The 15434-nt window shown below is 47.4% G+C and overlaps 1 protein-coding gene across 1 annotated transcript; it reads right to left on the bottom strand.

The window, feature by feature from the left end:
• Nucleotides 1-13140: 13140 nt before the first annotated feature.
• LOC123040925 (cytochrome P450 709B1) lies at nucleotides 13141-15215 on the bottom strand. The gene is made up of 4 exons (XM_044463642.1): nucleotides 14846-15215; nucleotides 14547-14770; nucleotides 14204-14448; nucleotides 13141-14091 (listed from the first exon to the last, which is right to left on the bottom strand). Exons 1-4 carry the CDS (start codon nucleotides 15117-15119, stop codon nucleotides 13290-13292), a joined length of 1545 nt encoding a protein of 514 aa, XP_044319577.1. The 5' UTR covers nucleotides 15120-15215; the 3' UTR covers nucleotides 13141-13289.
• Nucleotides 15216-15434: the final 219 nt, after the last annotated feature.

Raw genomic sequence — 15434 nt, 5'->3', positions numbered from 1 at the left:
CTGCAGTCTAGCGCTCGCCTAAGTATGTGAAAATCCTACCGAGTGGAGAGAAAACCTCTCACTCGGGGGCTTAGCTGCAGCCCAGTGCTCGCCTAAGTGTATTGGGGAACAAGTCGATTGCAATGAGTGCTTCACTTTAACCTGCAAAAGACACCTCAAACCAAATGCAAACATATTCAACGTCGAATCCAAGTTCGGATAACACCTAACGGAACCGAAAGTGCTCAGGCGCTAGGCCTGTTAAGGTTTGTCGGTTACAAAACTCACTCAGCATACCGAGGCAAATTTAAAGTATCAAGCTCAGAAGTTTTTTACCCCTTCTGTGGAGGGCTGGAAGGTGCAACAAACTCGTCCAGATCAATTCCATCTGCAATCCGAGTGGCAGCAGCAATGAAGGTCTCCATGAAAGATCTGAAATCGAGCTTCTTGGTGTTAGCCACCCTAAGAGCCACCAGCTTGTCCTCTCGTGCATCCTTGCAGTGAACGCGGACCAGAGACAAAGCAACATCCGCACCGCACCTGGCCGAAGACTTCTTCCACTCCTGCACTCAACTTGGGACCTCGTTCAGTCGAGTCATCAGGGACTCGAGGTCGTTCTGGAGTGTCTCTCTTGGCCAGAGTGTTGTGTCGATGCGAGAAGTTGCGACCTTCAGCCTTGCGAGATAATCGATGACAGCAGCAACATGAGATTCCAGCCGGAGCACATTCATGGCGACTTCTGAAGGAAATATGCCCTAGAGGCAATAATAAAGTTATTATTTATTTCCTTATAATCATGATAAATGTTTATTATTCATGCTAGAATTGTATTTTCCGGAAACATAATACATGTGTGAATACATAGACAAACAGAGTGTCACTAGTATGCCTCTACTTGACTAGCTCGTTAATCAAAGATGGTTATGTTTCCTAACCATGAACAATGAGTTGTTATTTGATTAACGAGGTCACATCATTAGTAGAATGATCTGATTGACATGACCCATTCAATTAGCTTAGCACCCGATCGTTTAGTATGTTGCTATTGCTTTCTTCATGACTTATACATGTTCCTATGACTATGAGATTATGCAACTCCCGTTTACCGGAGGAACACTTTGGGTACTACCAAACGTCACAACGTAACTGGGTGATTATAAAGGAGTACTACAGGTGTCTCCAATGGTCGATGTTGGGTTGGCGTATTTCGAGATTAGGATTTGTCACTCCGATTGTCGGAGAGGTATCTCTGGGCCCTCTCGGTAATACACATCACATAAGCCTTGCAAGCATTACAACTAATATGTTAGTTGTGAGATGATGTATTACGGAACGAGTAAAGAGACTTGCCGGTAACGAGATTGAACTAGGTATTGGATACCGACGATCGAATCTCGGGCAAGTAACATACCGATGACAAAGGGAACAACGTATGTTGTTATGCGGTCTGACCGATAAAGATCTTCATAGAATATGTAGGAGCCAATATGGGCATCCAGGTCCCGCTATTGGTTATTGACCAGAGACATGTCTCGGTCATGTCTTCATTGTTCTCGAACCCGTAGGGTCCGCACGCTTAAGGTTACGATGACAGTTATATTATGAGTTTATGCATTTTGATGTACCGAAGGTTGTTCGGAGTCCCGGATGTGATCACGGACATGACGAGGAGTCTCGAAATGGTCGAGACATAAAGATTGATATATTGGAAGCCTATGTTTGGACATCGGAAGTGTTCCGGGTGAAATCGGGATTTTACCGGGTTACCGGGAGGTTACCGGAACCCCCCGGGAACCACATGGGCCTTCATGGGCCTTAGTGGAAAGGAGAAAGGGGCAGCCCAAGGGGGCTGCGCGCCTCCCCCCTTCCCCTAGTCCTATTAGGACTAGGAGAGGTGGCCGGCCACCCCTCTCCCTCTTTCCCCCTTGGGAATCCTAGTTGGAATAGGATTGGAGGGGAGTCCTACTCCCGGTAGGAGTAGGACTCCTCCTGCGCCTCCTCCTCCTGGCCGGCGCACCCTCCCCCCTTGGCTCCTTTATATACTGAGGCAGGGGCACCTCTAAACACACAAGTTGACACAAGTTGATCCACGTGATCAATTCCTTAGCCGTGTGCGGTGCCCCCTGCCACCATATTCCTCGATAATACTGTAGCGGAGTTTAGGCGAAGCCCTGCTGCTGTAGTTCATCAAGATCGTCACCACGCCGTCGTGCTGACGGAACTCTTCCCCGACACTTTGCTGGATCGGAGTCCGGGGATCGTCATCGAGCTGAACGTGTGCTCGAACTCGGAGGTGCCGTAGTTTCGGTGCTTGATCGGTTGGATCGTGAAGACGTACGACTACTTCCTCTACGTCGTGTCATCGCTTCCGCAGTCGGTCTGCGTAGGGTACGTAGACAACACTCTCCTCTCGTTGCTATGCATCACATGATCCTGTGTGCGCGTAGGAAATTTTTTGAAATTACTACGAAACCCAACAGTGGCATCCGAGCCTAGGTTAATGATGTTGATGTTATATGCACGAGTAGAACACAAGTGAGTTGTGGACGATACAAGTCATACTGCCTACCAGCATGTCATATTTTGGTTCGGCGGTATTGTTGGACGAGACGACCCGGACCAACCTTACGCGTACGCTTACGCGAGACCGGTTCCCTCGACGTGCTTTGCACAGAGATGGCTTGCGGGCGACTGCCTCTCCAACTTTAGTTGAACCAAGTATGGCTACGCCCGGTCCTTGCGAAGGTTAAAATGGAGTCTATTTGACAAACTATCGTTGTGGTTTTGATGCGTAGGTGAGATTGGTTCTTACTTAAGCCTGTAGCAGCCACGTAAAACATGCAACAACAAAGTAGAGGACGTCTAACTTGTTTTTGCAGGGCATGTTGTGATGTGATATGGTCAAAGCATGATGCTGAATTTTATTGTATGAGATGATCATGTTTTGTAACCGAGTTATCGGCAACTGGCAGGAGTCATATGGTTGTCGCTTTATTGTATGCAATGCAATCGCGATGTAATGCTTTACTTTATTACTAAACGGTAGTGATAGTCGTGGAAGCATAAGATTGGCGAGACGACAACGATGCTACGATGGAGATCAAGGTGTCGCGCCGGTGACGATGGTGATCATGACGGTGCTTCGGAGATGGAGATCACAAGCACAAGATGATGATGGCCATATCATATCACTTATATTGATTGCATGTGATGTTTATCTTTTTATGCATCTTATCTTGCTTTGATTGACGGTAGCATTATAAGATGATCTCTCACTAAATTATCAAGAAGTGTTCTCCCTGAGTATGCACCGTTGCAAAAGTTCTTCGTGCTGAGACACCACGTGATGATCGGGTGTGATAGGCTCTACGTTCAAATACAACGGGTGCAAAACAGTTGCGCACGCAGAATACTCAGGTTAAACTTGACGAGCCTAGCATATGCAGATATGGCCTCGGAACACGGAGACCGAAAGGTCGAGCGTGAATCATATAGTAGATATGATCAACATAATGATGTTCACCGATGAAACTACTCCATCTCACGTGATGATCGGATATGGTTTAGTTGATTTGGATCACGTGATCACTTAGAGGATTAGAGGGATGTCTATCTAAGTGGGAGTTCTTTAATAATATGATTAATTGAACTTAAAATTTATCATGAACTTAGTCCCTGATAGTATCTTGCTTGTTTATGTTGATTGTAGATAGATGGCTCGTGCTGTTGTTCCGTTGAATTTTAATGCGTTCCTTGAGAAAGCAAAGTTGAAAGATGATGGTAGCAATTACACGGACTGGGTCCGTAACTTGAGGATTATCCTCATTGCTGCACAGAAGAATTACGTCCTGGAAGCACCGCTGGGTGCCAGGCCTGCTGCTGGAGCAACGCCAGATGTTATGAACGTCTGGCAGAGCAAAGCTGATGACTACTCGATAGTTCAGTGTGCCATGCTTTACGGCTTAGAATCGGGACTTCAACGACGTTTTGAACGTCATGGAGCATATGAGATGTTCCAGGAGTTGAAGTTGATATTTCAAGCAAATGCCCGGATTGAGAGATATGAAGTCTCCAATAAGTTCTATAGCTGCAAGATGGAGGAGAACAGTTCTGTCAGTGAGCATATACTCAAAATGTCTGGGTATAATAATCACTTGATTCAATTGGGAGTTAATCTTCCGGATGATTGCGTCATTGACAGAATTCTCCAATCACTACCACCAAGCTACAAGAGCTTCGTGATGAACTATAATATGCAAGGGATGAACAAGACTATTCCCGAGCTCTTCGCAATGCTGAAAGCTGCGGAGGTAGAAATCAAGAAGGAGCATCAAGTGTTGATGGTTAACAAGACCACTAGTTTCAAGAAAAAGGGCAAAGGGAAGAAAAAGGGGAACTTCAAAAAGAACGGCAAGCAAGTTGCTGCTCAAGAGAAGAAACCCAAGTCTGGACCTAAACCTGAAACTGAGTGCTTCTACTGCAAGCAGACTGGTCACTGGAAGCGGAACTGCCCCAAGTATTTGGCGGATAAGAAGGATGGCAAGGTGAACAAAGGTATATGTGCTATACATGTTATTGATGTGTACCTTACCAATGCTCGCAGTAGCACCTGGGTATTTGATACTGGTTCTGTTGCTAATATTTGCAACTCGAAACAGGGACTACAGAATAAGCGGGCACTGGCAAAGGACGAGGTGACGATGCGCGTGGGAAACGGTTCCAAAGTCGATGTGATCGCAGTCGGCACACTACCTCTACATCTACCTTCGGGATTAATATTAGACCTAAATAATTGTTATTTGGTGCCAGCGTTGAGCATGAACATTATATCTGGATCTTGTTTAATGCGAGACGGTTATTCATTTAAATCAGAGAATAATGGTTGTTCTATTTATATGAGTAATATCTTTTATGGTCATGCACCCTTGAAGAGTGGTCTATTCTTACTAAATCTCGATAGTAGTAATACACATATTCATAATGTTGAAGCCAAAAGATGCAGAGCTGATAATGAAAGTGCAACTTATTTGTGGCACTGTCGTTTAGGTCATATCGGTATAAAGCGCATGAAGAAACTCCATACCAATGGACTTTTGGAACCACTTGATTATGAATCACTTGGTACTTGCGAACCGTGCCTCTTGGGCAAGATGACTAAAACACCGTTCTCCGGTACTATGGACAGAGCAACAGATTTGTTGGAAATCATACATACCGATGTATGTGGCCCGATGAATATTGAGGCTCGTGGCGGATATCGTTATTTTCTCACCTTCACAGATGATTTAAGCAGATATGGGTATATTTACTTAATGAAACATAAGTCTGAAACATTTGAAAAGTTCAAAGAATTTCAGAGTGAAGTTGAAAATCATCGTAACAAGAAAATTAAGTTTCTACGATCTGATCGTGGAGGAGAATATTTGAGTTACGAGTTTGGTGTACATTTGAAAAATTGTGGAATAGTTTCGCAACTCACGCCACCCGGAACACCACAGCGTAATGGTGTGTCCGAACATCGTAATCGTACTTTACTAGATATGGTGCGATCTATGATGTCTCTTACTGATTTACCGCTATCATTTTGGGGATATGCTTTAGAGACGGCCGCATTCACGTTAAATAGGGCACCATCAAAATCCGTTGAGACGACGCCTTATGAACTGTGGTTTGGCAAGAAACCAAAGTTGTCGTTTCTTAAAGTTTGGGGCTGCGATGCTTATGTGAAAAAACTTCAACCTGATAAGCTCGAACCCAAATCGGAGAAATGTGTCTTCATAGGATACCCAAAGGAAACTGTTGGGTACACCTTCTATCACAGATCCGAAGGCAAAACATTCGTTGCTAAGAATGGATCATTTCTAGAGAAGGAGTTTCTCTCGAAAGAAGTGAGTGGGAGGAAAGTAGAACTTGACGAGGTAACTGTACCTGCTCCCTTACTGGAAAGTAGTTCATCACAGAAAACTGTTTCAGTGACACCTACACCAGTTAGTGAGGAAGCCAATGATAATGATCATGAAACTTCAGATCAAGATACTACTGAACTTCGTAGATCAACCAGAGTAAGATCCGCACCAGAGTGGTACGGTAATCCTGTTCTGGAGGTCATGCTACTAGATCATGATGAACCTACGAACTATGAAGAAGCAATGATGAGCCCAGATTCCGCAAAGTGGCTAGAAGCCATGAAATCTGAGATGGGATCCATGTATGAGAACAAAGTATGGACTTTGGTTGACTTGCCCGATGATCGGCAAGCGATTGAGAATAAATGGATCTTTAAGAAGAAGACTGACGCTGATGGTAATGTTACTGTCTACAAAGCTCGACTTGTCGCAAAAGGTTTTCGGCAAGTTCAAGGAATTGACTATGATGAGACCTTCTCACCCGTAGCGATGCTTAAGTCCGTCCGAATCATGTTAGCAATTGCCGCATTTTATGATTATGAAATTTGGCAAATGGATGTCAAAACTGCATTCCTGAATGGATTTCTGGAAGAAGAGTTGTATATGATGCAACCAGAAGGTTTTGTCGATCCAAAGGGAGCTAACAAAGTGTGCAAGCTCCAGCGATCCATTTATGGACTGGTGCAAGCCTCTCGGAGTTGGAATAAACGTTTTGATAGTGTGATCAAAGCATTTGGTTTTATACAGACTTTTGGAGAAGCCTGTATTTACAAGAAAGTGAGTGGGAGCTCTGTAGCATTTCTGATATTATATGTGGATGACATATTACTGATTGGAAATGATATAGAATTTCTGGATAGCATAAAGGGATACTTGAATAAAAGTTTTTCAATGAAAGACCTCGGTGAAGCTGCTTACATATTAGGCATTAAGATCTATAGAGACAGATCAAGACGCTTAATTGGACTTTCATAGAGCACATACCTTGACAAAATTTTGAAGAAATTCAAAATGGATCAAGCAAAGAAAGGGTTCTTGCCTGTGTTACAAGGTGTGAAATTGAGTAAGAGTCAAAGCCCGACCACTGCAGAAGATAGAGAGAATATGAAAGATGTTCCCTATGCATCAGCCATAGGCTCTATCATGTATGCAATGCTGTGTACCAGACCTGATGTGTGCCTTGCTATAAGTTTAGCAGAGAGGTACCAAAGTAATCCAGGAATGGATCACTGGACAGCGGTCAAGAACATCCTGAAATACCTGAAAAGGACTAAGGATATGTTTCTCGTATATGGAAGTGACAAAGAGCTCATCGTAAAAGGTTACGTTGATGCAAGCTTTGACACTGATCCGGACGATTCTAAATCGCAAACCGGATACGTGTTTACATTAAACGGTGGAGCTGTTAGTTGGTGCAGTTCTAAACAAAGCGTCGTAGCGGGATCTACATGTGAAGCGGAATACATAGCTGCTTCGGAAGTAGCAAATGAAGGAGTCTGGATGAAGGAGTTAATATCCGATCTAGGTGTCATACCTAGTGCATCGGGTCCAATGAAAATCTTTTGTGACAATACTGGTGCAATTGCCTTGGCAAAGGAATCCAGATTTCACAAAAGGACCAAACACATCAAGAGACGCTTCAACTCCATCCGGGATTTAGTCCAGGTGGGAGATATAGAGATTTGCAAGATACATACGGATCTGAATGTTGCAGACCCGTTGACTAAGCCTCTTCCACGAGCAAAACATGATCAACACCAAAGCTCCATGGGTGTTAGATTCATTACAGTGTAATCTAGATTATTGACTCTAGTGCAAGTGGGAGACTGAAGGAAATATGCCCTAGAGGCAATAATAAAGTTATTATTTATTTCCTTATAATCATGATAAATGTTTATTATTCATGCTAGAATTGTATTTTCCGGAAACATAATACATGTGTGAATACATAGACAAACAGAGTGTCACTAGTATGCCTCTACTTGACTAGCTCGTTAATCAAAGATGGTTATGTTTCCTAACCATGAACAATGAGTTGTTATTTGATTAACGAGGTCACATCATTAGTAGAATGATCTGATTGACATGACCCATTCAATTAGCTTAGCACCCGATCGTTTAGTATGTTGCTATTGCTTTCTTCATGACTTATACATGTTCCTATGACTATGAGATTATGCAACTCCCGTTTACCGGAGGAACACTTTGGGTACTACCAAACGTCACAACGTAACTGGGTGATTATAAAGGAGTACTACAGGTGTCTCCAATGGTCGATGTTGGGTTGGCGTATTTCGAGATTAGGATTTGTCACTCCGATTGTCGGAGAGGTATCTCTGGGCCCTCTCGGTAATACACATCACATAAGCCTTGCAAGCATTACAACTAATATGTTAGTTGTGAGATGATGTATTACGGAACGAGTAAAGAGACTTGCCGGTAACGAGATTGAACTAGGTATTGGATACCGACGATCGAATCTCGGGCAAGTAACATACCGATGACAAAGGGAACAACGTATGTTGTTATGCGGTCTGACCGATAAAGATCTTCATAGAATATGTAGGAGCCAATATGGGCATCCAGGTCCCGCTATTGGTTATTGACCAGAGACATGTCTCGGTCATGTCTACATTGTTCTCGAACCCGTAGGGTCCGCACGCTTAAGGTTACGATGACAGTTATATTATGAGTTTATGCATTTTGATGTACCGAAGGTTGTTCGGAGTCCCGGATGTGATCACGGACATGACGAGGAGTCTCGAAATGGTCGAGACATAAAGATTGATATATTGGAAGCCTATGTTTGGACATCGGAAGTGTTCCGGGTGAAATCGGGATTTTACCGGGTTACCGGGAGGTTACCGGAACCCCCCGGGAACCACATGGGCCTTCATGGGCCTTAGTGGAAAGGAGAAAGGGGCAGCCCAAGGGGGCTGCACGCCTCCCCCCTTCCCCTAGTCCTATTAGGACTAGGAGAGGTGGCCGGCCACCCCTCTCCCTCTTTCCCCCTTGGGAATCCTAGTTGGAATAGGATTGGAGGGGAGTCCTACTCCCGGTAGGAGTAGGACTCCTCCTGCGCCTCCTCCTCCTGGCCGGCGCACCCTCCCCCCTTGGCTCCTTTATATACTGAGGCAGGGGCACCTCTAAACACACAAGTTGACACAAGTTGATCCACGTGATCAATTCCTTAGCCGTGTGCGGTGCCCCCTGCCACCATATTCCTCGATAATACTGTAGCGGAGTTTAGGCGAAGCCCTGCTGCTGTAGTTCATCAAGATCGTCACCACACCGTCGTGCTGACGGAACTCTTCCCCGACACTTTGCTGGATCGGAGTCCGAGGATCGTCATCGAGCTGAACGTGTGCTCGAACTCGGAGGTGCCGTAGTTTCGGTGCTTGATCGGTTGGATCGTGAAGACGTACGACTACTTCCTCTACGTCGTGTCATCGCTTCCGCAGTCGGTCTGCGTAGGGTACGTAGACAACACTCTCCTCTCGTTGCTATGCATCACATGATCCTGTGTGCGCGTAGGAAAATTTTTGAAATTACTACGAAACCCAACAACTTCATCTTTCACGGGAGAGTTGATGGGGTCCAGGTTTACTTCCAGTCGACCAGTCTCCTCTTCAAAGTTCTAACAGAACTCTGCAAGCACAACCACCGAGTCAAGACAAACAGTCGGAGGTTACAATTAAAATATTTGTTTGATACAAAGTATTACCTTCAAGCATGAGGAACAACTTCTTGGCGAGTCCACCCAGATAAGCCTCTAGATCATTCTTCTTTCTCTTCAACTCACTGGCCTTGTCATTCAGGGTGGTCTTGTCACTTTTCAGTCGACTGACCTCCTGGTTGGCAGCATCAAGAGCAGCTTTCAGATTGGTGTTTTCTTCTTCAAGCTTGGTCACTGAAGCCAGCTTCTCATCAGCAAGCCTGGTCTTCTCTAAAGCAGTTTTTTGCATCTCAGCCAAGTCAAGCTCTTGCTTCTTCAGGGCATCCCTCACTTTGTCTGCAAAGTTACAGTGAGATTAGATTCGGAAACAAGTAAGAGGCAAAGGCAGTCGTCAAAGGCCTCACCAAGCATACCTTTAGCTTCCTCCTTCGCCTTCATTAAGTTCTCTTGGGCCAGTTTCAGATCGAGCTCGAGCTGAATGTGTTTGTTCTCCAACTCAGTATAACGAGCCGCAAGGTCACAGGATTTCTACGAAGAACCAATCGACAGATGTCAAAGACAATTCACTTCCGAGTGAGTAAGGAAAAATCATAGCGTTTCTAAGACTACGGCCGAATACAAATATTCGACCATAGTCTCGGGGACTACACCCAGTGGGTGCACTTAGCGTGCCCCCACTAGTTTCATCAGTTAGAGTTGACCAGTCGACCAACAACAAAAAAAGGGGGGGGGGAGATGTTCTTCAGACTATAGTCGACTGCCAGCAGTCGACCACAGTCTCGGGGACTACACCCAGTGGGTGCACTCAGCGTGCCCCCACCGGTCTATGAATCTATTCGACCTAGTCGAGTAAGGAAAAAACTTAAAGCCTATGGTCGACTGCCAGCAGTCGACCATAGCCTTGGGGACTACACCCAGTGGGTGCACTCAGCGTGCCCCCACTAATCCGGAATTTCAATCGACACACCCAGTGGGTGTAGGACAAACTCTAAGAATTTCAGAAAAAAGAGTTTTCAGATATCATATCCTAACAGAACAGGCAGTGACCGACTGACCTGAACATTACTCTGAAGAGTCGAACTGGCGTCATAGGCTGCCTGGCTGGCTTCTTGTATTGCCTTCACTTGCTCCATCATGACCCCCGCTTGGTGTATTGCTTCTTTAGCAGCACTAGCTTGGTCTTCTGGAACGGGGTAGGTGGAGAAAAGCGAGGGTTGATCAGCACTCGACGACGAAGGACGAGCACTCGTCAACGGCACCGCAAAGGTTACGGTAGGCCGAGTGACATTGTCTCCCTCCACGACCAACGTCTCGGGTGCTGGCACATCCTGCGCCGCCTAAGGAAGACCTCCAGAAGATCCATACCCGTCACTCCTTCTCTAACGAGTTGGACTACGCGCTCCATCAACATTTTTACCTGAACTTTCTCCTTAGGAAGCACTTTCAGAGAAGAGGGTCTGTCCACTCGGTCCATGGAAAACGGAGGGAGACCAGTCGACTGCCCCGGCGTCGACTCGTCTTGGCAGTAGAACCAAGTCGACTGCCACCCTCTGACCGACTCAGGAAGGGTCATGGCTGGGAAAGTACTCTTATTCCTCATCTGGATCCCAAGACCACCGCACATTCGGATAACCTTAGTCCTCTCATCGTCCGGACTCGCCTTTTTCACTGTCTGTGAGCGACAGGTGAATATGTGCTTGAAGAGACCCCAGTGTGGTCGACAACCCAGGAAGTTCTCGCACATGGACACAAAGGCAGCAAGATAGGCGATGGAGTTGGGAGTGAAATGGTGGAGTTGCGCCCCAAAGAAATTCAGAAACCCCCGGAAGAAAACACTCGGCGGCAGAGAAAAACCACGGTCTACGTGAGTGGCTAAGAGAACGCACTCACCCTCCTGCGGCTGCGGTTGACACTCGGTCCCCGGAAGCCTCGCTGACCCGTGGGGGATCAGTCCCTCATTGGCCAGGTCATTGAGATCTTTCTCAGTGATGGTCGAGCGGATCCAATCCCCTTGGACCCAACCCTTCGGCAGGCGGGACCTTGATGAAGATCCGCCCCGACTGGACGGTCTCCCCTTCGCTTTCCCCGTCGCCGTCGCCTTCTTCGCGCGCTCTAGGGCCACCGTCTTCTCCTTCACCATTGTCGCCGGCGAAGCGCGCGAGGAGTGGATAGGCGGAGGCGAGAGCGGGCGCAGTGGGCGGAGGCAAAGAGGGAAGAGAGAAGAATGGGAAGGCACTGTTCAATAAACCCTCCCCGGCGCTTTATATAAGGGCGCTTCCGAGTGGCTGACGAGTGGGTCCGGGTGATCCTGTCACATCCCGAAACAGTCGCGCGAGCACGATACGTGGCGAAAAAGGCAGCACGGAAATTGAGGCGTCCACGCCTTATCCCATCCGATTGCCGCGGTCCGCCCCGCTTCGCGCGCTTCCCAAATTTCAGATCCCGCAAAATCCGTTAACAGCAGATCAATCTGTCAGACGATATCTTTCCTGCGATCCGTCGCTCGGAAGTTCACCAAAGTTCAAAAAGTTCACTCGACAGAAGACAAGAATGGATCAAGGCGACTGAAGTAAAAGTTGACGCCAACGCCGAAAGAAAAATCGCCGATCCAAGATACGACATAATCAAAGCATGGGAAATAAGTCGGAGAAAATCATCAACTCCTTCCTCACTTGAACCTCGATCCATTCGGGGGCTAATGATGATGTTATGTACCTAGGGTAGGGTCATGGACCTATCTAGGATACCATACCCAAGGACATCCTTAGACGAAGCTACCTTCTAGTCGACCAAGAGGGACTCCACTCGACCAAGAGTGACTCCACTCGACCGGCTAGAAGACACTCGACGAACCTAAAGACACTCGACCATGAAGACTCACTCGACCATCAGGAGTTCAGGATCTACTCTGTATCCAAACGGTCTGTAATTAAGTAGTCTTAATAGTCATGATGACACTTTATGTAGGGCGTTACCAGTAACGCCCGGCCTTAATGTACTTTAACCCTCTGCTACGTGGGTTGGCTGGGGTCCTGGCGTCCTCTATATAAGCCAACCCCCTCCATTGGTAGAAGGGTTCGCACCCCTGTAACTCATATACACATAAACCAGTCGACCGCCTCCGGGCTCCGAGACGTAGGGCTATTACTTCCTCAGAGAAGGGCCTGAACTCGTAAAAACACTCGTGTGTACAACTACTCCATAGCTAGGATCTTGCCTCTCCATACCTACCCCCCATTCTACTGTCAGACTTAGAACCACGACATTGGTCCTCCAATTAATAGATGGAGTCTAATTAATATGCATGCATCTAGTACTACTATTTCGTGCCTTAGCATTTTGGAATTATTTGATTTTCGATAGATGCCTAATGCACCGAGACGGAGGGAGTAACATTTATTCCTTGTGTGCAATTTGAGGAAGATTTTCCAAAGTGGAGAAGTAAGAGTGAGTTGTATGGATCTTTTCCGTCCTGCATGTCAGGATTGATAAAAAGGAATTTGCAATTTTTGTTTATCTATAGATAGTGACTATGCTTTGGGGAGATAAAGGTGGTTGGTGGCAAGAAAAATCAAGAACTTATTAATAAAACACTTTATTTTTTAATTTACAAATCGGAAACACTATACATCGATAATTTTACAAGCTTATCTAGTGTGCAACATAAACTAAACTCCAGTCAAATAATACAGAAACCTTGTGTTATACTTAACACCATACACATTTTTCTACATCTCTAGGCTCTTGAGGATCATGGGAAGCCCAAACTTAGGCCGCAGCGTGATCACATCCATGGGGGCATGGACATACTTTGGTGATAGGGAGAATGAGAACCTCTGAAGAATCACAGCGATCACGGCCTTGGCCTCGATCATTGCAAAGTTCTGCCCTATGCACGACCTCGGACCACTGGAGAAAGACAATAAGGCATTGGGGTGCTTTCCGGCCCTTGTCACTCCATTCTCGAACCTCATAGGCTTGAATTCGTTGGCATCTTCTCCCCAGACCTCCTTGTCGCGATGTATCGTCGCGATGGGGATTGTTAGGACCGTGCCTTCGGGCACTTTGATGCCACCAACCTCGAGATCCGAACCCGCCTTCCTCTGAATGGCCGATACAGGTGCGTATAACCTGAGAGTTTCTAGTAGGAACATGTTGACCAGTTGTAGTTTGTTGAGCATGTCACCGGTGGGAACACCGTTGCTACACTCTCTTAGCACCTCCTCCCTGAGCTTCTCCTGCCACTCGGGGTGCGTGCTCAGCAAGAACATGGTCCATGTGAGCAGGTGTGAGCTGGTGTCATGCCCGGCAAAGAAGAAGGTCTTGCACTCATCTATGATCTCATCCATACTCAAAAGCGGATTTTGCCCGTCCTCTGGGCCACATGCCTCCAACATAAGCCCGAGGAGGTCGTTGCCATAGCCCATGGTGTCTTTGGTGGCAAGACGGCCTTTGATGATGTTCATAAGCATGGTCCTCACCTCCTTGTCAAGCTTCCATATCTTGAGGTTCTTTTCAGTTGGAAGGTACCTGATAAATTCCACAAACACACATAGATTAATTTCTGCTTGGTGAAAATGTACGTTGTGAGTTGATTCAGACTAATAATGGTACAAGAAGAAGAAGAAGAACTTGCATTTACCTGAATGCTGGGATTTGCACGTTGAAAACGGTGGAGAAGGCAAGAAACTGGAGCTCCCTCTGCGCGAGGAAGACCTTTTTCCCTTGTTCGTAGCTGCTTCCGAATGCCGTGTGGGAGATGACATCCGCGGTTAGCTCCTCAAACTGGTGGCTCAGGTCAATCTCCACGCTGCCGCCCTTGTCCATCTTTGCCTTCCACTCCGACATCATTGACCCGGCACAGTCGGACATGGTCACCGTCATCATCTGTCATACAAATAACAGTTAGCGCAAGTCATACGCATTGTGCATGCTTAGACAAGACACACACGTCAACGCGCGTCTCGCGGGAGCTGGTCACGTACCTTGAGCTTGTCCATGTTGAAGGCCGGGTGGACGACCTTGCGGTGGCGCTTCCAGTCGTCGCCGTCGGTGAGCACGAGCCCCTTGCCGAGCAGGCGGGCGATGTGCGGGTTCCCGATGCTCTTCGGGTACAGCCCGCTGCGGTCGGAGAGCACCTGCTTCACCGTGTTCACGTCGGCGACGCACAGGCTCGGCCTGGCTCCGAACCAGTAGAGGAACGTGCGCCCTGCAAGCAGGAAATGGCGTGAGATCACGAACTAGATCTGCTAGAGGAGAGGAATCTACAGGCTCGGCTTTCTACCGTGGATGGGGATCCATTTGCGGAAGTGCGGCTGGACCCTGGGGACGAAGTCGTGGTTGCCGATGTCCAGCGCGGCGCCGGCGCTGTCGGCGCGGAGCTGCTTGATCTCGGCGAGGTTCCCGGCGAAGAACCTGTAACCCGGACCGCCGACGCCCTGCGCGCGGAGCTGCCTGGTGATGGCCCGCGGCCTCCACACGAGGTACACCAGCGCGTTGAACGCCCACGACGCCAGCACCACCGCCACGGCGGCCGCCACCAACCAGACGAGACCCATGGTGGACCGGACCGGTGGTCACTCAGGATTCGGGAACAAGGAGAAAATATCGGCGGCCTGTACTGTGAGTTTGAGACCGGGAAATGTGTTTGTTTCCGTTGTGAAACTCGGGTCGGGGGAGGTGGGTATTTATATGGCGTTCGCGGCTGCGTTTTGACTATGGCTTTCTGGTCGACGGGTTGCTGGCTACGCGCGTGTGACCCACCGGGGTACAGAAGGCGGAAGAGAGGCGTTTCGTCGCGGTCCCGGGTGAGATCAGCCGTGATGCGTGCAAGTAGCCAAGTACGAGCCAGCCTCGGACGCGCACCAACTAGC

The sequence above is a fragment of the Triticum aestivum genome, chromosome 2B (assembly GCF_018294505.1).
Source record: "Triticum aestivum cultivar Chinese Spring chromosome 2B, IWGSC CS RefSeq v2.1, whole genome shotgun sequence".
Taxonomy (NCBI): Eukaryota; Viridiplantae; Streptophyta; class Magnoliopsida; order Poales; family Poaceae; genus Triticum; species Triticum aestivum.
The sequence above is the reverse complement of the archived record's forward strand: the minus strand, read 5'-3'. Positions and strand labels throughout refer to the sequence as shown.